The sequence below is a fragment of the Capsicum annuum genome, chromosome 4 (genome assembly GCF_002878395.1).
Source record: "Capsicum annuum cultivar UCD-10X-F1 chromosome 4, UCD10Xv1.1, whole genome shotgun sequence".
Taxonomy (NCBI): Eukaryota; Viridiplantae; Streptophyta; class Magnoliopsida; order Solanales; family Solanaceae; genus Capsicum; species Capsicum annuum.
The window spans coordinates 217,334,977-217,355,989 of NC_061114.1; the positions used below are offsets into that span (position 1 = coordinate 217,334,977).

The 21,013-nt window shown below is 34.8% G+C and overlaps 2 protein-coding genes across 4 annotated transcripts; both read left to right on the forward strand.

Annotated features, from left to right (window-relative positions):
- Positions 1-4,240: 4,240 nt before the first annotated feature.
- LOC107867328 (serine hydroxymethyltransferase, mitochondrial) lies at positions 4,241-10,750 on the forward strand. 3 transcript variants are annotated; one of them, XM_047411070.1, is made up of 16 exons: positions 4,241-4,561; positions 4,968-5,018; positions 5,161-5,247; positions 5,734-5,855; positions 6,117-6,193; positions 6,328-6,452; positions 6,543-6,635; positions 7,430-7,522; positions 7,607-7,804; positions 8,572-8,676; positions 8,770-8,835; positions 8,954-9,031; positions 9,268-9,379; positions 9,718-9,828; positions 9,951-10,118; positions 10,548-10,750. In XM_047411070.1, the coding sequence occupies exons 1-15, from the start codon at positions 4,469-4,471 to the stop codon at positions 10,097-10,099; spliced, it is 1,560 nt and encodes a 519-aa protein (XP_047267026.1). In that variant the 5' UTR covers positions 4,241-4,468; the 3' UTR covers positions 10,100-10,118; positions 10,548-10,750. The 3 variants fall into 3 exon arrangements, with proteins under 3 accessions (XP_047267026.1, XP_016568990.2, XP_047267027.1); XM_047411071.1 differs by lacking the exon at positions 10,548-10,750 and adding an exon at positions 10,397-10,541 and having other exon boundaries at positions 4,260-4,561; XM_016713504.2 differs by lacking the exon at positions 10,548-10,750 and having other exon boundaries at positions 9,951-10,345.
- A 131-nt stretch (positions 10,751-10,881) lies between these two features.
- Positions 10,882-13,251, forward strand: LOC107867329 (putative F-box protein At5g62660). The gene is made up of 2 exons (XM_016713505.2): positions 10,882-12,316; positions 12,851-13,251. The coding sequence occupies exon 1, from the start codon at positions 11,361-11,363 to the stop codon at positions 12,225-12,227; it is 867 nt and encodes a 288-aa protein (XP_016568991.2). The 5' UTR covers positions 10,882-11,360; the 3' UTR covers positions 12,228-12,316; positions 12,851-13,251.
- The last annotated feature ends 7,762 nt before the right edge of the window (positions 13,252-21,013 follow it).

Sequence of the window (21,013 nt, forward strand, 5' to 3'; positions counted from 1 at the left end):
CATAGGCCTTCAAGGCATTATTTGATAAACATTAACGATGGGAGGGTAATAGGTTTGGCTTGGCGTACCGCTCGACATGATTTTGTGTATAGGATCGAGACCAGACCACTATAGCGAACCCAACCATTGGGTGTACCCGCCTTTGTGGAATCATTTGTATTTAAAGTCAGCTGGAACGCCATGTACTAGTTTTTCCTGACTCGAGCCAACATATGGCATATGTGGCCTGCGGGCGGACACTCATAGTGAGCCCCTAGGTGGGGCGTACCTGAATACAGACTGCGATTACAGTTATATATATGGGATCATAGCAATGAGTATATGAGCAACATATGCCTTATACTTGCCTCAGATGGCCTTTGAAAGACCATCTTGTTATCATTTGTACGACTTATAGGATAAGTGCATCACCTAGGCAAAGTGTAGGTCCTATGTTATGATGAACGCTTTTCTAAATATTATATATGATGCTAATAAGGCTGGTGCATAAGTTATCAGTTCATATTGTGTAGGTGTTATTTGTCGGCTCATACGTTTTTCACTTTACCATTTGACTCATATGAGCTTCTGTATTTGTCCAGTTGTTATTTTGTCTGCTTTAATACTAGTACATATTGTTTATGTACTAACGTCTTGGGCCCACCATGTTTTATTAATGCAGGCTCAGACCCTTAGGATAGCAAACGTCCACGTTAGGCTCTATTGCTGTTTTCAGTGGATATTTTGGTAAGCTTCAACTCTTTCTGGAGCCAGTCTATGCCTAGTATTTTGATTATATGTACAGGTCTCTGGCTGGTTATGATGGGCCTAATGCCAACTAGTCACTTGTAGTTTAGCGAGTTAAACTGACTAGAGGCTTCATGGACATTGCGTAGTAATGTATAGTTTTGTAAATATAACTCCCTCGTGTATATATGTAACTCTTACTGAATATCCTACTCGTTATTATCCCATAACCTCGTATAGGTCATAAAGTGCCTGTAGAGTAGGTGTATACAGTTCTTGTCCGTCATCATCGTTTTGGGACGTGACACTAACAATCCAAGTTTTAGCTTAAATTAATGTGTGAACAGTAAAGTGGGTGACGTGTCACCCTAACAAATTTTAATTAACAATTTTGATGTTCTTGGTTTTTCACAATTTAGAATGGATGAAATTGGTTTTGGAGGGAAAGTGTAAGTCCTAGAACCTTTTTCAATTTCAATATTCAATAGATGTGACTTTGACTTATACTATTCCCACAAAACAAGGCCTTTGAATTAGGAAAAGTGGTTGAAAAAGTTGTGGTCAAGTAAAGATTGATGTGATCAAGCCTTTCACCAACAAGTCTTGCAACTTTATATTCCACCTTTTTAGATCTATTAGGCACTTTATTTTGGTCAAGATAAGAGAGAGGTGAAGAACAACAAGATCACAACAATAATTTTCAAGAAAAACAACAACATCGACAACGTCCCAGTCCAATTTTTTTTAATAACAACATTACAACATACGACCACCTTTCAAGTTCACAACAACATGGTCAACTTTTTTTTTAAGCTCAAACTTTAGATATAGAAACTTTTAGTGTTGGTGAGAAAGAAACCAACACTTGAAACACTCTAAACAAACAAAATGACCACAAGAGCACAACTCTCGGCCAAGAACAACTTCAAGAATACAACTTTTTTTTTTTTGTTTTTTCTAGCAAGCCCAAGATTGATTTTGTTGGAATAAAATCAATCACAAGCTCTGATACCAAATGATACAAGATAGGCAAGGAACACACGAAATAAAAACCAAAACAGTTCACAAGTTGGAAGAACCGAGGACCCCTTTAGTGACAATTCTCGAATTCACTACAACAACAATGAAAACACAATAACAACAAGATATTAAGGTGTTCAACACCTCTAAAATCAATGAACTAACAAACTAGATTAACAACACAAGCACAAGAACAAGAAGAACACAAAGTCTCAATTTTGGGACACCAAACCCGAGAATGAACACCAATAATAATGAAATAGATAGATAGATAGGTAACTTGACATACAAATGTACAAACACTATGAACCTAAGTTATATTAAATACACAGACCCAAGAATTCATACAAGTAACACTAAGATCTACGGTGACCTCAAGGGAATGGTATTCCTAAGCAACCAACGTTTCAAAACTAGCACCAACACAAGTGATATCCACACGTGTTTACAAGGAATATACCTTGCAAGACTCTCTCTCTATAGAGCTCTCAAAATATCATCAAAGTTATGAGAAAATGATCTAACATGTTCTATTTATAGCCTAGGTTTCAACTTAATACAAAATATCTAGAATGCCCTTAATGAGCCATGGCTAAGGGGTGGTCTTGGAGTGTACATTTGGGGCGGCTTTGGAGTGTTGGGGACTTGTCCTCTACACTTCAAAGCTTGTTCCATTGGTCGGGCAGCCCACGAACTCGAGTCTTAATGTTTTGGTCTACAATCACAGTCGTTCTTGTATCATCGAGTTTGGTCCTAACCCCAAATGACATCCTTTATTAAATGCACTTATGCCAGACTTCTCCAAGATAAAGTAGTGCAGCCAAATAATACTCCCAACTCCTGTTGGATATGGAAACTCAACTGTCCGAATAAAATTAAATATTTTCTTTGGTTAAACAACTATGATCGACTTCCTAAAAAAGCTACCTTCATCGTCTGGGTATCACTAATGAACCAAGCTGTGCTATTTTTAATGCACCAAAAATCTTAAAACATATCTTTCTTCAATGTCCCAACGTTTAACTGTTTTGGAACCAGCTGCACCTCCTCCCCTTTTCCCAAGCTATAGTGATGTTCAATAGACAAGATTGGTTACACCTGTGCAGCAAAATACGAGCTCCTCCGATTCATAAGTTAGTTGAGTGGAACAATGCTTCCCCTTTCTATGTGTGGCATATTTGGCTCACTCGGAACCGCAACCTTTATAACGACTCTAAAATTAACATCCCTCTCTCACCCCCTTTTGCTCGAGCTGCGGGATATTTTTTTTAAACACGAGCCACTCTCGTGGAAATTCGAAACCTAAAAAAGCTTGGAAACCCCCTGATAAAGGACTCAAGCTAAACTTTGATGGCTCATACAATCACTTAACGAAAGCTGCGGGTGCTGGGGAGTCTTTCGTGACCCATTTAGAACATGGGTGAAGGGTTATAGTGCGAAAATAAATGTCCATTCACCTTTAAAATCTGAATTAACTGGTTTCCTATTTGGTCTTCTGATTGCTAACGATATGCAGGTCACACACCTGGAAATTGCTACGGACTCTCTTGAGGTAATAAGCTCCGTGGATTCATTTGCACAAACTAACAACAATTTAATTCTATCGTGCAGGGATCTTCTCCTCAGCCTGGGGAGCCCGATGCTACTGCATGCGCCTAGGAGATATAACATTGTAGCTGACAAGCTTGCAAAATAAGGGCAGATGTTAACCAATAGTAGCTATTTTGTAGCATGGATAGAACCACCAGATTTTGTTTACCCTATGATTAATGCTGACATGGATAGTAATCCTTTTGATGGGCCTGTTATGCCCCTTGTAAGATCTAATTGTAGTAATAGTGCTAGGCCTTTGCGTACTTCTGTTGAGCTTGTACAAGTTAACACTGTGTCCAACTATGATGCATATTATAAATAATGAATAAAAGTTTCTCCTTTGTTACCAAAAAAAGAGTTGGTGGTAATGAGAAGGTCAAGAATTCAAGTCGTAAAAATAATATTTTGCAGAATTAAATTGATGAGAAAATAAAATCCTGAGTCGACTTATTCGATTCATGAAGAAGAAAGAGAATTTTAGGTTCAGTTCTCCGTCTTAGCGATAGAAAATAGGAGAAATATAATAAAGTTGTGTATAATAGATCCTTGTGATCCAACCTTTACTCGAAACTTAAAAATAGCGAAAAATTTAATACACTAAAATAAAGATTACTAAATATACTTTCTCCATTCATAAATTTTACTTTTGACTTGACATATTTCTCAACAAACAATAAATAAAGGCGTAATTTTTTACTATATTATTTTTAAATATAATAAATTTTTTATTTTAAAAAATATAATAAGTAATGTATTGTATTTAACTTAAGAGTGAAATGAATAAAAATATATAAACTGTCATTATTTATAAACTGAGCAAATATGTATTACAGTAAAAATTTTTTAAATAAAAGAATGTTCAAATAAAATGAATCAAGGGAGTAGAAAAAGAATACAGTAATAAAATTTTAGTGCAACTACAACCACCAAAAAAATGAAGTCACATCCATCAACAAGCAAAGCAAAGTCACCAACCAAAGCACTAACCATCTTGAACCACCCTCTTACTCCTGAAACCCCTTAAACAAGGAATCTAACAACAAACACCAACCCAAATAAAACCCCAAAAGCTCATCTCTCAAATCCCAATTGCCATTTACACATACAACCCAAAAAAATATTACATAAAATGGCAATGTCTAAAGCTTTTCGTAAAATATCTTACGCTTCCTCAATTAATCTTCTTCGTCCTCTCTCCAATGGCTCTTCCCTCCATTACATGGTATACTAAGTTCAATTTACGTCGCAGATTTCGGATTTCGACATTCAAATAACTCTATTTTTAATCATAATTATTTTTTAAATAAATAATGTGTTTCTTTTTAGCTAGTTTCCAATTATTTAAAATTTGTTGCAAAAGTTGGAAGATTTAACATACAAATTCACGATCAGAACCCTCGAAATTCGAACCACGGCACGTAAATTTAAATATTTTGATTGTTAATTATTGTGAATTATAGTGTTTTTGTTAAGGTAGATTCCAAATGTATAAATATTGTTTCAAAATTTTTGAAGATTTTATATCCGAATTCCGGTCAAAATTAAACTGTTTAACTCTCAAAATCCGAAATTTGAGCTGGTGATATTCAATTTGTTAATTTTTTATTTTTTTTAAATTATTGTTGTAGTCGTCTTTGCCAAATCAAGCAGTTGGTGATAGGGAGGATCCGCGCGTTACGGTTAGTAAATCGAATCGTAATATATAAAAGCCATTTCATTTTTATTTATTTATTTATAATTTGGGATCTTTGGTTTTGTATAAGTATCTAATGCTAGGAACAATAATGTTAATTGTTGATCTTGGTTATTTGGTTTATATAGTGGATTAAGCAGTTGAATGCGCCACTTGAAGAAATCGATCCAGAGATTGCTGACATTATTGAGCTTGAGAAAGCTAGGCAATGGAAGGTTTGTATTTTGTAATGAAATGTGTTTATGATTCCATAATTTGTTAATAAAGTTTTGTTTTGGTTTGCGAAATCATATTCGATTTGTTTTGGTTTGCCAAATCATATTCGAAAGCATAATTAATAAAGTTGGTTTAGTTAAATACGCCATTTAATTAAAACTTTTAAGGTGTGTGTAAGGCAACACTGACCAAGTAATATGAAATGGAGGAGTAGTTAATCACTCATTTTCATTTTATATCATGATAGATTATCACTGATTGTATATAATGGAAGAAAATAATTAAACGAGTTGTTAAAAGAGTTAGTTTAGTAGAGAAAACATTAAATCAAACTTTAGAAAAAGTTGTATGGTAACAGAAATGTGTTAAGATTCTAGTAACCATCCGATGTCGTATATATTGGAATGAAGAGAGTACATTTTACAAGTGTTTGGTATGTTTAAAGGATTGTTTATGTATGAACCATATATTTGACGAATTTGTAGGGTCTTGAGCTTATCCCTTCAGAGAATTTTACATCACTCTCAGTGATGCAAGCAGTTGGATCAGTAATGACCAACAAATACAGTGAAGGGTATCCTGGTGCTAGATACTATGGAGGAAATGAGTACGTACATTGCTTTCGTTTCTCTGATTGATTTGAAATTCATATTATCTTTCTCCGAATACTTATCACCAAGAATTTGAACAAAAGTGATAATTTAAGCTTCTATGACATTGATATACTTGCTTTCTGGCTGATCAGCAAGAGTTTGTGATTCTGGCTATCATTTGTTGCTAATTGAATACCATTTGCAACATACTTTTTTTTAATTGGAAATGATACTATTTGGAACATTTACCATGTCTCTTTTATCGGTTTATGTAGGTATATTGACATGGCAGAGAGATTGTGTCAAAAACGTGCACTGGAAGCTTTTAAATTGGATCCTACCAAATGGGGAGGTAATTACATCAGGCAGAAAACTTTATGCTGAGTGGATCTTTAGATGTGAACTGACCTTATTACGGCTCTATTCTTGATCGCTAGGCTTCTGATAATAGTCTTTATGCTAAATATTCATCGGACTTTGTTGCAGTCAATGTTCAGTCGCTGTCTGGATCTCCTTCAAACTTTCAAGTGTACACTGCTTTATTAAAGCCTCATGAGAGAATTATGGCACTAGATCTTCCTCACGGTGGACATCTTTCTCATGGTTATCAGGTTCTGTTCTCTTGAACTACTATATCTGAGGTGTATTTTGCTGTAATCTTATTTCCCAGCAATGCCCTTATTTCTGTCTATGCTATGCAGACTGACACCAAGAAGATTTCTGCTGTGTCTATCTTTTTCGAGACCATGCCCTACAGATTGGATGAGAGCACAGGTTATATTGATTATGAACAGGTAATCTGTTGCTTGTCGGTGTAATTGGGAATGGTTTAGTTATTACAAGGCGTTTTGTTTTTCTTGTGTCTTGCACCTTTTGGCCACTTCTAATTACTAATTTCTGCTGTCATTGATTCAGTTTATCTAAAGAAAATGCCAACATTATATTTTCTCATCCCCTTTCTATTGTCTGCATTCTAAGTTGCTCGGACTCTCCAAAAATATTGCCGCACCAGTGTCGGATCCTTCAAAAATGCACTACTTTTGAAGGATCCGACACTTGTCCAATGACATGTTTGAAGAGTTCGAGCAACATAGTCTGTATGCACTGATTTCTTGGTTGCAGCATCAAATATTTGCAAACATTATAATATCTGATCTAGAATTCTCCTCAACTGAACCTGCGTCTTCACGTTATTTCTAGTTCATATGTTTTGATATGTTTGCAATGTCGTTGTTACGGAACACACTTTTTGAAGCTTCTAACCATTGCTGAGTAAATAATAATGAGGAAGCGAGACAAACGAGTCTTTGATGCTTCCTCTTTTCAAGGACTTCAGCTACTTCGGCACAAAAATTAAAGGTTGTTGAGCCAGGGTTACTTTTGAAGCAACTGTAATTATACCACCATAATTTACACATGATTATGCTAGTCTTTTCTGGGGAAAAAGCATGCATTATTTATTGTTTACGAATCTCAGCTGCGACACGATTTCCTTTCCCTCTTTGTTGTCTTTGTCTGGTTCTTTTAGTCTAGCTAGTACGTGATTTCTTCAGCACATTCTTCAGTTGTTGAATTTCCATTTGCACAGCTGGAGAAAAGTGCAACACTCTTCCGACCAAAGTTGATTGTTGCTGGTGCAAGTGCTTATGCCCGCTTATATGATTATGCATGTATCCGCAAGGTAAACTAATAAATCTTTTTATGCTTGTTTCCACTACTTTATTTTCCAACTTTTAAAGTACTTCTGTTTTTGAGCAATTGACAGGTTTGTGACAAGCAAAAAGCTATTCTCTTGGCAGACATGGCCCATATCAGTGGCTTGGTTGCTGCTGGAGTCATCCCTTCTCCTTTTGAGTATGCAGACGTTGTTACCACCACAACTCACAAGTCGCTACGTGGGCCACGTGGGGCGATGATTTTCTTCAGAAAAGGAGTGAAGGAGATAAACAAAAAAGGAGAAGAAGTGAGTATGACTTGAAGTCAAATAACATGTAGAATTAAGTGTGGATACTCTTTGGAACTGAAATCTAGGAATGGAAATTTTGTTGTTAGTCCTTGTAGCTTGTTCTAGTTTAGTTCTCCTATCGCCATGTCCTGCATCGGAAATTTTGTCTTATATTAGACAAGCCAATTTAGTCTTTCACTCTGAGCCGACCAAATTGAATAATTCTATGGGTTCCATCAACTTCTGCTGGCCTTAACCCAAAATCTCTGTTTATTCCTTGCACAAGCCCTCATATCTTCCGTCGACCTTGTATACTTTCCCCCTGGGCACACCATCATGTACCTCAATTAACATGATACCACCTTGTTAGCTACACTGGCATAGAAGAACATCCACAGCCCTCTTGAATGATTATGTACAATAGTATACAAGGGGCTTCTGAGTGTTTTGTGGAGGTTATAAATAGGTTGCTAGATTTTAGTGTTTGAAGGAGCTAATTTGGGGGTATTAAACAGGTCAAGGGCATAAGATACCTATGGGGTCTGAAATATTGGTTAAATTTCTCTCTATGATCGATTAAATTGGCATTTTCAAATGAATCTAGGTTAAATGTCTTAATCTCTATAAATTTAGAGCATAAAATCAGAATTAACACATAAGGCTGGATGAGAAGCACAAAAATTTCATTGTTGGAATATGGGTGGTGCCACTTATATCTCCTTTCTTTGAATGAATAATAGAGAAACTGTAATGTGATAAGTAATAGTGCGAATTTCATCCTACAGGTGATGTATGACTATGAAGATAAAATCAACCAAGCTGTTTTCCCTGGACTTCAAGGTGGCCCCCACAATCACACAATTTCTGGCTTAGCTGTTGCACTGAAACAGGTAAGTAGTTCATCTTCTGTGTTTGTTTCCAATGTTCACAGGTTTTCCTTTATAAGGTGTTAAAGCATAAAATGTCTCTTTGTATGTTTCTAGGTCATGACACCAGAATACAAGGCATACCAAGAGCAAGTTCTTAGCAATTGCTCCAAGTTTGCTGAGGTACTCCTTGTAGTAAAACTTCCTTATCCTATAGCATAGTCTAACATTACTCTCCCACAGAAGAAGGCCACTTGATGATTTTGTTGCATGTGTTAATTTCTGATCACAATATTTGCAGAGTTTGCTGGCAGTGGGATATGATCTTGTATCTGGTGGAACTGAGAATCATCTGGTGCTGGTGAACTTAAGAAATATGGTACATAACAGGTTTATTTTAAAATGGCTGGAGAGCTGCTTATTGTCCTGTAATTTGATTGCTGATCATTTTGCCTTAGACATCTAAAAGAACGGGATTATATTAATTTTGATAGCAGTATTTATTTATATTTGCAAAATATTCAGAAAAGAAATCAGGCACAGAACGTCTTGTCTTTTGTGTATTGGATGTATTTAATCGATCAAATATGACAATTTGTGCATTACCTTCTTCAGGGTATTGATGGATCTAGAGTTGAGAAGGTTTTAGAGTCGGTGCATATTGCAGCCAATAAGAACACTGTGCCCGGTGATGTATCTGCCATGGTGCCTGGTGGCATTCGCATGGGTAAAAAGCTTCTTTTCCTCTATTTTATGATTGCTTATAGTGTCCAGCATCTCATGAATTTCACATTTAGAATGTTTAGCTTCTTTCAGCTCTTCTTCTCTTTCCTCCCTTTTCTTGAGAAAGCGTATTTTTAGTATTTAACCAGGGGGGGAACCTTTTAATATTCTTGAGGCAAGATCTAAGTATTAACTACTAATTCCTCTTAATCCGAAATTAAAAACACTAATTAACAATTAAAATGAGTAAACAGAACAAAGAAAATTATTTTCATTAATGGAGACACACGTGTAGATACAATCATCTTAAAGTCAATTTACCCCTTCTCGTATGTGATCCAGGAACCCCAGCTCTCACTTCTAGGGGATTTGTTGAGGAGGATTTTGTAAAAGTGGCTGAATTTTTTGATGCTGCTGTAAAGTTGGCCCTTAGGGTCAAGGCTGAGACCAAAGGTTTGGTGATTTTCAATTTGTCTATTCTGGAATGCATCAGTTCCTTTGATCGTACAATTTATTATTATTAAAGATTTCAGATTGGGTACTTACATGCAATCATCGGTTTCTAATAAATGTAGGAACGAAGTTGAAGGACTTTGTGGCAACATTGAGTTCAGACTCCAAAATTCAATCTGAGATTTCAAAGCTAAGGCAGGATGTTGAGGAATATGCCAAACAATTTCCTACTATTGGTTTCGAGAAAGAAACAATGAAATACAAGGATTGAGCCGGGATCTAGTGTTGAGGTACTTCTGTTGCCTTAACGTTTCTCCCAAAAGAAAAAAAGAGTTTTTTCCGTTTATCTTTTTTTCTGTTTATTATACCAGAATGTAAAATCATGTATTTTAAGTTTCTAACAATGGGTCCATTTACTTAACCATTTGAGGGTTCCTTTTCCTTCACATTCTGAAATTTTGCTGTCGCTGGCTCTTTAAAATGTTTCATTTGCAAGATGATTGCCTTTTTAGTTCTAGTTTCCGACTTTTCCTTGTCCCCTTATCGATGATCTTATTTCTGCTACGAGGGTGAGTCTGAAAACACGTTTCTCCAATGAAGTTAGAACATTGTCCTTTTGAATTCTCCTGCAGTGTGCGGAATAGAGTTACATGGATTACATTTGTATAATTTTCCAAATCAAAGTCATGAACGGATGTAATTTTCAAACTGTAAAACAGCTGTTCCAAGATTCAATTCTCTCAGTCATCATTTCAAGAATAATGAAGAAGGCAAAGATGGTTAAGAGAAGGACCTTTTTTGGAATACTTGCACATGATGTATAACAAAAAGAGATAACAGGTTATGCATACAAAGTGAAACTTACCAAACTTTGGCTCCAAGGAAAAGAAAATCAGCCAAGTAAAATTTCCTTATTTTACTATTTTTCCTAATTTATTATTTGAAATATTTAAACCTGAAAATAAAGCGAAAGTTACCTGTAAAAGAATCCCACGGAGAGTGATTACTGCTTAAACTCCGGAAGGAAAAGAAAATCAACTCTATAAATAGAGAGAGAGAGAGAGAGAGTATCTCGTATTCTTGTTAACCCCAACTCCACCATATCATTAGTTAGATTTCTTCCTGTTACTCCAACACAAATTGGCAAAACTTCACCCCCTCAAACCCCTCAAATTAGACTGCCTGTCAAATCTCTTTTGCCTGTGAGATCTGTTTTACCTTTGAAATCTGTTTTTCATGCAAAATCTGTTTTGCCGTACAGATGTGTGGGCAAGAATTGGAACACATCTCTTATAACAAGCTCTTTTTCTGATAAAGAGCAGCTTCATCACAATGAAAATCCTACCCGTCTCATAATACCCATTTACAACGGCCCTGATCCGACCACTACTATTCACCTATTTCCCCATAAAATAGTGCCTGGAGTGACTCCTGTACCTGAAAAGCCTAGTTATTTACAGATTCCTGCAAAACTAGATGGAATTATTGGTCCTGTTGACGGCATTTTTTTCTTGCATAAAGATTTTGACCGTATGGCTCTGTGGAACCCGGCTACGAGGGAGTTTAGACCTCTTCCACGAGATTTCTTCGATTCGATCCCCGAAACATCTCGTCCAATTAATTATTATAATAATTACCTGGGCTTTGGGTTTGATCCATCAAGTCATGATTACAACGTGGTGTGTGTTTCGTTTCTTAGTGATATGGCTAAGCATAATCCTTTTTACTCATTAAACAAGAACTGTTGGAAATTCCTGGATTGCAACTTCCACGCTGATCCATGGATGTCAGACTCATCGTGCTCTACATGTGTGAACGGATTTTATTATTGGCTCACAGAAAGTTACATTAGTCCCCGCAAAAGCGGCGTCATAATACGTTATTTTGACATGCACAACGAAGTGTTTGGCGAGATTCCAGGGCCTATAGACTATACATCAAATCAGCATTGTGAGCTTTCTATCTATAAGGACTCAATTTGCCTACTAGTGTATCATCATCACAACCGTCATGATGATGATGATGATGATGCAATTCCTATAATTGATGTATGGTTGTTGAACGATGATAGATCATGGACTAAAGTTGTCAATCTGATTCCTACCAGGATTGAACTTCGCAATGTGGTGCCTACAATGACATGTTGGACTGTAGGATTTTGGGATCAAGATAAGTTTATTTTTGAATCTGAAAATGAAATAATACACTTTGACACTAAAACCCGTGAATTTACACCTCTACTTGATAAGCCTAAACAAGTGTGTGATAGAGCAGCTTTAAGTTATAAGGAGAGTCGAGTTTCAATCAAAGGAGATATCTTTAATCACATGCAAGAATTTTTTGAAGAATATTCCGAAGATGAAGATTGCAAAAATGAAGATTCCAAAGATGATGAATAACGGATTTGCTCCTCTCCATTTCCACTCTCTCCATTTTCCCCAAGTTCCTATCTTGATTGTTGACATATGACATAGCTCAAATTGAATGGGTAAGATTTAATTATTCTAAAATAAATCTCTAACCATAATTTAGATAATAAATACATTATATATTGAATTTAAAAAAAATATTATAATCGCACAATCTTAGCAAGGGGAAGTTTGATTATGAATATCTTGTATTATTGGTTTGAATTATCATGGAATATCAAGGTCCAAGATTCTTACTCGAATTCCTTTTTATTTGAAATAAATAATTAAGTGTTTGAATTTAAAATAAAGGGATATTCTTGATTTTATGCTCAAATTTCGGTAAATTCAAAAGTTGCTGTAAGTATTTGTTTAAAAATATTTATTAGTGAGTTGAAAATATTTTTAAACAAATACTTCCAGCAACTTTTGAATTTACCGAAATTGGTCTACTAATTATTCTAGCCTATAGGAACAGTATAAAATTTCATTATTTACATAATAAAGTAATCCTACTAAACTAAAACAATTGATATTGCGTATAATTCATCGTGTAGTTTTCTACTTTTCATCACTGTTTAGTGTGAATATATATATTTTTTTTATTTCAACAGAAACTTTTGTCTCACAACATGCGAAGTTCATGAAGAAGTTGCAACAAGCCACAAAAAGAGTTCTTATTGCTACAAATTCCAACTAGTTTTATTGCACTTTCTTTTATACTCTTTATTTATTTATTTTGTTTCAAAGTTTGATTTTGCTAGAGAATTCACTATGTTGACAACAAATTCTCATTACAAAATATAGGCTACTTCCTAATTCCTATTGTTTTAAGTTTCTTTTTACATAATATATAAGAAGTATTTATTTTAAAAATTAGAATATGTTCTCTCATTGTCTCATTTTCAGTTGTTTGGTGCATGAGGTGAAGGGATTAGATCGATCCCCTCCAATACTATATTAGACTTTGCCACCCCTACCTAGTGGCGGAGCAAGAATTTTCACTGAGGGGGTTCAGAAGTAAATATACGGACTAGTAGAAGGGGTTCAACATTTACTATATATATATAAAAATATTTTTGACAATGTAAAAATAGTATAATTTTTCGACGAAGGGGGTTCGGATGAATCCCTAAATTGTATGTATATCCGCGATTGCCCCTACCTTCCCTAGAGAAATCCAAAATATACTATAAAAAAATATGGTAGTTCTTTCCAATTTTTGAAGAATGCATACTCAAAAGATCCTATATATGGCTTGTCAACTGACGTAAAATCAGTGGTGAGCCATTCCAATTGCAGAATCTGTCAATTTACACAAGTTATTCAAGTCCATAGTGTGTAATCCAGGATAGTTTTGTGAAACCTCTTTCAGAGAACAGTCAATTCCATGCATCAAACTCAAGGCACAAAGAAAAGAAAACTGAAAGATTACATTTCCAAGTTCAAAACACTGCAACTGTATAGGCCATTTTGCTCTCCTGGTAGCGTGGGTAGGCAGTTCCTCAAGAAAACGGAAGTCACCCCAATGTTTAGTCTTATCAACAGGTTCATCCTCATAATTAAGCTGATCTTGTTGTAACACACCAAAGACATCTCCATATAAGGGCGTCCCATAGGAGCATTGAGTCGAGGGATCTTCACCAATGGATAAGAGGGTGGAGGACCATATCTCTTTCATATTGATAAGACAAGGAGGAGGAGCACCTTCAGGCATACTAAGGGCTATTGGAACAAGAAACCAACAAATTAATGTGTTGACAATGCAACTGCTCGAACAAATTCTCTCTGTTACCTATCTCATATCCATCATTTCCTATTAAAGAAGCCTTGACAACATTAAAACTTGCCTTAGTAAGAGATTCAGCTCATAGAAAACTAACTTAGTTTCTACTCTATCAATATTCTGCTAATTCATTCAAATGAGATACAGTGGCCATCAACTTCTCCTTCCGAATCATCAGTTCACTATTCTGAGACTCTGGCTGTCTGACTAAATTACGACTTTTTCCTTCAAATCCCTGATTTCAGAGTCCTTTTCTCTGCATTCAACTTCTCTATCCCTTTAGCTGGCATCAGAGGAAACCAAGACCAAAACAACAGTTACGATTTATTTCAGGAAAATTAGCGTGAAGTGAAGACTTGTAATTTATAAAGGCATTTACCTAGAAGACAGTGCAAGGTTAAACAAAAGTTCATAATTTTTTTTCTCCATCAGCAAGAAATCGGACTTGGTTCCACCTGCCCCTACCACCAAAGGCTCGTTCATGCTCTTCTGCTTCCGCCAACTGTGATGCCATGGAAACAGGTGCGCTAGATGAAGTGGAAAGCATAGTCTATGATCATTACACCCACTGAGGGAGGGTAACTTGATGCTTTTGTTGCATGTGTTATTAGTTTCTGATCACAATATTTTGCAGAGTTTGCTGGCAGTGGTATATGATGAGAATAATTTGGTGCTGGTAAACATAAGAAATAAGGTACATAACACGTTCATATTTAAATGAGTAATTATCCTTATTTATTACTCTTCTCTGTTTAATACTTTTTTTTGGCATTAATATCTTTCCATATTTATAACTAGGATAAATATGAAAAATATTTATAACTAGGGCAAATAATGAAAAAAAAAAAAACGAGTAATTATATCTTGGTATTATGAAATGATAAATATTAAGAAATATTTATTATATTTATTATTAAAAATGACAACTAATATGGAACGAAGGAATTATTTTTTTCATTGTAAAATTGGAATCAATGCTATAAATATTATCAGTTCATTATTTAAAATGTTTTTTCCTTGTGAAAAAATCGACTGAGAGTGGATAACCATAATTCCCCACCCACAACTATATAAATAGACTTGGAGTATCTCGTTTTATTGTTAACCATAATACTCCATCCGTTTCGTATTAGTTGACCTTCTTTTTAAAAATATTTGTTTCAAGTTACTTATTTCATTTTTAAAATCAAAAGAATTTTATTATGTTTTTTCAAGATTACCCCTATTTTTAAATGACTACATAAAGTATATAATTCACATTTATACTTTCAAAGCATAATTAATAAGATTAATTTGATAAAATAAATATTTAATTAATATTTTTCTTAATGAATATATCAAGTGGGCTAACTAATACGAAACGAATGGAGTAATTAATTCCCCACCCCGTCAAATCAATTCCCTGACTCTTACTACAAGTACAAGTTCTTTTCCTGTTAAAGAAAAGCTTAATCACGATGAAAATCCTACCCGTCTCATTATACCCGTTTACAACGGCCCTGATCTCACCACTAGTATTCACCAATTTCCTCAAAAAATATTACCTGGACCTGAAAAGCCTAGTTATTTACAGATTCCTGCAAAACTAGATGGAATTATTGGTCCTGTTGACGGCGTTTTTTTCTTGCATAAAGATTTTGATCGTATGATGGCTCTATGGAACCCGAGCCTGTAGGATGTAGACAACAACACTTTCTACTGCTACGCAGCGGAGGAAGTAGTGCATTGTCAAGTTCCATATGTGAGTTTTTTGTCTTTTGACTTGAATAAAAGAATAAATATAGGATATTCAAAATTAAAGTTGTTCTGTGAAACTTTATTGTCACAAAATTTACATGTCGATTATTGCACATTTTGGTGAAGTCCTAATTTTTTTCTGGATGTGCTAAGAATAACATATTTAACTTGTACACTTATTTGGATGACATTATCTTCGTGCAAATATGTGTACTTGTATATTTTATTTTTTAGATTTTATGCTATTGTTTTATATTAAATGTTTTCTATATTTGTTATAGAATTTTTGTCTGTTTAATTTTGAATTTGTGTGATTTAAGATAAGTACTTCTCAGATGATTGATTGTGTTAGATTTATAACATATTGGGATTTGAATGATGATTGGGAACTTAGTGAATTTTTGATTCTGAACCTAATGTGATATAAAGATTGACTTAGTTAATTATTTTAAGAATTAGTATGTATATGATTTTTAGGCTCAAGATATGTACAAAGATGCCTCAGAATAGTTTGTACTAATTGATTTTATCAATATGTCAACTGCTGCAAAGAGCTGTTGTTGACCTTAATAAAGATGAAAAGTTCAACGACGATAATCATGAAATATAGTCATGAAAGTTAAGTATGTCCTGGAAGAGCAAGAGGCTCTTGAAGCTTTAGATATGTCTATGGCACCTCCTAGCTAAGAACATTGCGATTGATCTAGTTTAATATATATGTGATGTAATCCTTCAAAGTAGTTACTTTACTCCATATAAGTTATGGATAGCTGATAACCAAGGAATATAGTTTCAAGGGGAATGAGTTGTGCTTGTTCATGATACTCTTCACAAATTCAGAATGTAGTATATTCATAAGTGGGTTTCTACATCACATTAACTGAATTTGGATCACATGATGGATTACTTTTATATGTAGAATGAGATAAGTAAAAACTTGTCTCTTCATGAAATTGTGGATCAAATTTGCTTTCACTAAAGCAACTTAAATGAATAATTGATCTCAGAGGGAGTAACTAATGAATAGATAATTAGTTTGTCAATGTCAACCTCGATGAATGAGTCGTCACTTACATTTCTGATCCCCCCGTCAATTTAAGAGTGAAGGAGAAGCATTTGTAGTTACTCCATACAATAAAAGAGTCACAAGATTTGAATAAGGTTCTTCGATATCCTACTAAAGATAAATAGTTAATGCAATGAAAGTTAAAGTAGGAGTTAGTAAAATCAAATTAGTGAGAGTTGATTAATATGATTTGGATGGCAAAGCTATTGAAAATATGGGTTCTCAAACTCAAGCATAAGATTTAGGATAAATTCTTGAAAGTCAAGATTTCAAGAGATTATTCGAAGTAATTGTATTCTCTTAACAAGAATTTAGTTCAAAAAATTCTTGACAATTAAATACGTAAGCTGCAAACCATAAATATTTCTCTTACTACAGCAACACCATAAAGCAAAGAATGTGTCTTTATGTTCTATAAAAGAAGAAACATATGAATAAAGTTTTCTTATGTTAGTGCATTGGCACAATAATACTTAAAGACAGTTAAAATGATACAAAGGTAACAAAAAGTACAATCAATTATTCTTTGTAAAGTCAAAGAAAGAAAATGTGATTCAAAGGCTATAGTTATGATTACTCAAAAGGAGATTTAGAAGAGTAGATAGCATTAAGAAGTAATCATTAGCCTTATTCAGAATATGAGCTGAATCGATAGCATTTTGAACAATTGTACAAAAAGTTGTTTGGTTCAAACGTCTTTATTGTTTGGTTCAGACGTCTTTGTTTGAGTATAGTTTAAAAGTGTGGTTGAATTATGTCACGCCCCAAATCCTATTAAGGCGGACTGGCACCCGTTGCCGATAAGGCTCGGGAGAACCAACCTGTAGGGATACATTACCTATGAACATTATAAGTTACTTTCATACTAAACATGCCCTCAAAAGATAAATAGGACTAGCAAGCCAAAAGATATTATATGACTAGGCCGTTGGAGCCACAATGTCTACGGTACGATACATGACCATACTGTACTTTACGTAGTCTACAAAGCCTCTAGACAAGAAACGTTATCTTATAAGGGTCGGGACAGGCCCCGCCTCATGATAAGATACTATACAATGCAAAAAGATATGATAAGACTCAAAGCCCCGAAGCAACCTGGAGCTCAGTGACTGCGGTTGATATCCTGTACTCTTACTAGGGAGGTTTATTAGCTTCTGTACCTGCAGCATGGAATGCAGGTCCCCCAAGAGGGACGTCAGTACGAAATAATGTACTGAATATGTAAGGCAACATGTACTATATATGAGATAAAAACTCAAATGAAACCATGTACTGCTGTAGGGTAAAAGACCACCTTTATGAATATTGTGGAGTCATGTATCTTATAACAATTATGTTACTTTACTCTTATTACTTGAATAATCTGTGCACAGCATGTAATACAAATGACCAGCTGATCAGTGGTAATTCTATATCAGGATCGACCCATGCTAGGCTTTCCTTTCACCCCTGGGATACCCCCTGTAATACTGGGATTGACCCATGCTAGGTGATTCTTTCACCCCTGGGATACCACCCAACAGAAGCAACTGTATACATATATCTTCTTATTACTTTTGAGATGAATCTTTGGTGGTCGTAACATTTGAGCTATAAGACTATAAGCATGACAAATGACAAGTATGTGTCCATGTAACATCATATCATAATGAAAAGAGTGGGTTATACAATTAGTGAAACATGTAGGACATAAACAACGTATGAACTTTATTTAGCTAAAAAGAAGACTCATATGTCATGGTACCCAATGTATGTATGCAGCAGTGACAATGCTCGAATCTGGACACACAAGTACATGTTAAAGAGTGGAGTGGTTACGTCAAAGTTTGTAAAGATCTCTATGTGCCAATGAAGACTTTGGATTCCATGCCAAATAATAAGAGATCGAATAGCCTTACATACCTCGACATATCAACTTGTTTTTACGTCGAAATGACTTCTTTTCTTCCAACTATTTATCTACAATATCATGTTTTAAAGCTAGTATTAGCAGCTAATCAATGCATCTGGACAGCCCAATCTCACAAGACACAACACTTTGGCAACAAACGTATAACCATCAACTCAATGGTGTTATTCCGACTTTCTCAATTCTAACTGTATTCAACCAGCATAGATTATCATATACATGATGTATACAGCCTATATTAGTTCTATAACATGCTGGCAACAGTCCATAACTACAACACATAACCATTTTACAAAACGCTCAACTAAGAAGCACAACATCTCGTCGTTAACAATTCATACTTGTCCCAACTTTGAACCAGATGCTCCCAACATATATATACATCAAATAAACCTTAACATAGTCACAAAATAGCTCAAAACGTAGGGGAAACGTGAAACAACATCCCCCTCAACAAAACAGTCTAATACCAGTTTGGAAGCACATAAGATCATATAAGGATACTTGTTTCCAAAGAACTAGCAAAACAGTCCAACAACCTTGGCAACCATATACACACTATAACATGTTAATAACCTCAACTTTACATCATATTAAAGTGAAAAATCAGGGTAAAAATCGTTCCAAAGCCAAGAAAACCAAACAACAACTTTCAGGACACAAGCTGTCCAGAAATTCCTGCACAGTGAACCAGCCAACTTATCCTGTTTTCCATGGAAAATTCATATCAAGTATATGGTTATTTTTACATACCTTAACTCCCAAGGTGTAGGTCTAATTCAAGAACTCAAAAAGTAGCCTTTGGTTGCCTTCCAAGGTGAAGAAATACCAAGAGAAACTTAGAGAGAAATTCTGAAATTTTTTGGTCTTTTCTTTGGTTAACCTAGAGCTCGGTTTTGGTCCCTTTTTAAGGAGACTTTAGACCGACTTTCTCCTAATATTTGTAGCTGATTAACTCAAGTTGGTCAATGACTAATTTTCCCCTTTCACTTGGGCCTTTTGGATCTCTAAATCAATGGGCTTTAGTGGCCCATTTCTTTACTCTTTCTTGCACTTTGTTTGGGCTCAATTTTGTTAGTAGTGAATGAATGTAGTTGGGCCTATTATATAAAAATCTTGGGCTGAACATCTTGGCCCAATATAATGTTAAACCATTGTCTTTAATAGCCTCCCTAACTTGGGCTTCGTTTGTCACAAGACTTGGAAAGTTTCGGCGTTAAGCCTTGTCTTCGTTCCCCTTTCTTTTTACTAACGTCTAGACTTCAAGTGAGTTCACTTATGAATGAATTCTTCTCCCTCATGTATATATAATTTTTAAGCTAAGCACACAGGTGACTCACCTGCTAGCTCCCTAAGTTCCATAAGCATGTCAATGTTTTTTTTCCATTTAAGGCCACAGTCTCTAAATAGACTTCCATATAGTGCTCCAATCTAACACTTGAACACTTGAAAAATTTTGGTAGTAATTAAATCAAGTCGTATGTCATTTTATGTGAACATTACTAGTACATGTAAAATGTGGGGTGTTACAAATTAGTGACAATCAAATGTGGTAGTCAAACATCAATAGTTTACACAGAATACTTAAGTACCATTAAATACGAATCATATTGATATGAGGTGTGTTTTGTGTTAGATACACAATTGTATTAAAAGAAAAGAAGATGAACAAGAAATGCATTTTACGGATCATTATCCTATAAGATTTGTTGCTTATGAAAGATTTGATGAGACGTGATTTTGCGTAGTGTTAATGCATTATATTTTAATTTTTTTTTAAATTTTGTTCACGTTAAATTACATGTTTGGGGAAAATGCTAGTTGATGTCTAAATTGTTTGTTTTTATTGATTCATATACAAGTAAGTATGTCGGACAGACAAAAAAATTGACCTATTCGCATAGGCGATCGCCTTTATTGTCTAAATGACAGATAAAGATGAGACTATTATAAGTTAATCATCGTTAAAAGTGACGATAAAAGAGAGGTAAAAGTTTATAATAAGAACGTAGTTTTTTTTGTTTTTAGTCATAGGTGATTAAAATGAAGTAGTCTATCTTAATGCTAGATGTGAATTCTGATGGTTAAAATGTATGAATAGATTTATGAACTCAAAGTTAGACATGAGTTGTTTGAACTATCATCTGTATAGTATTTAATTTACAGAAAGGCATACATTCCATAGGAAAGGAGTCAATACTGTAATACATGTTTCATACCATGCATGCATATTATGATCAATAAGGGAAACACAAGTTTAATCTCTACTTGGTGTC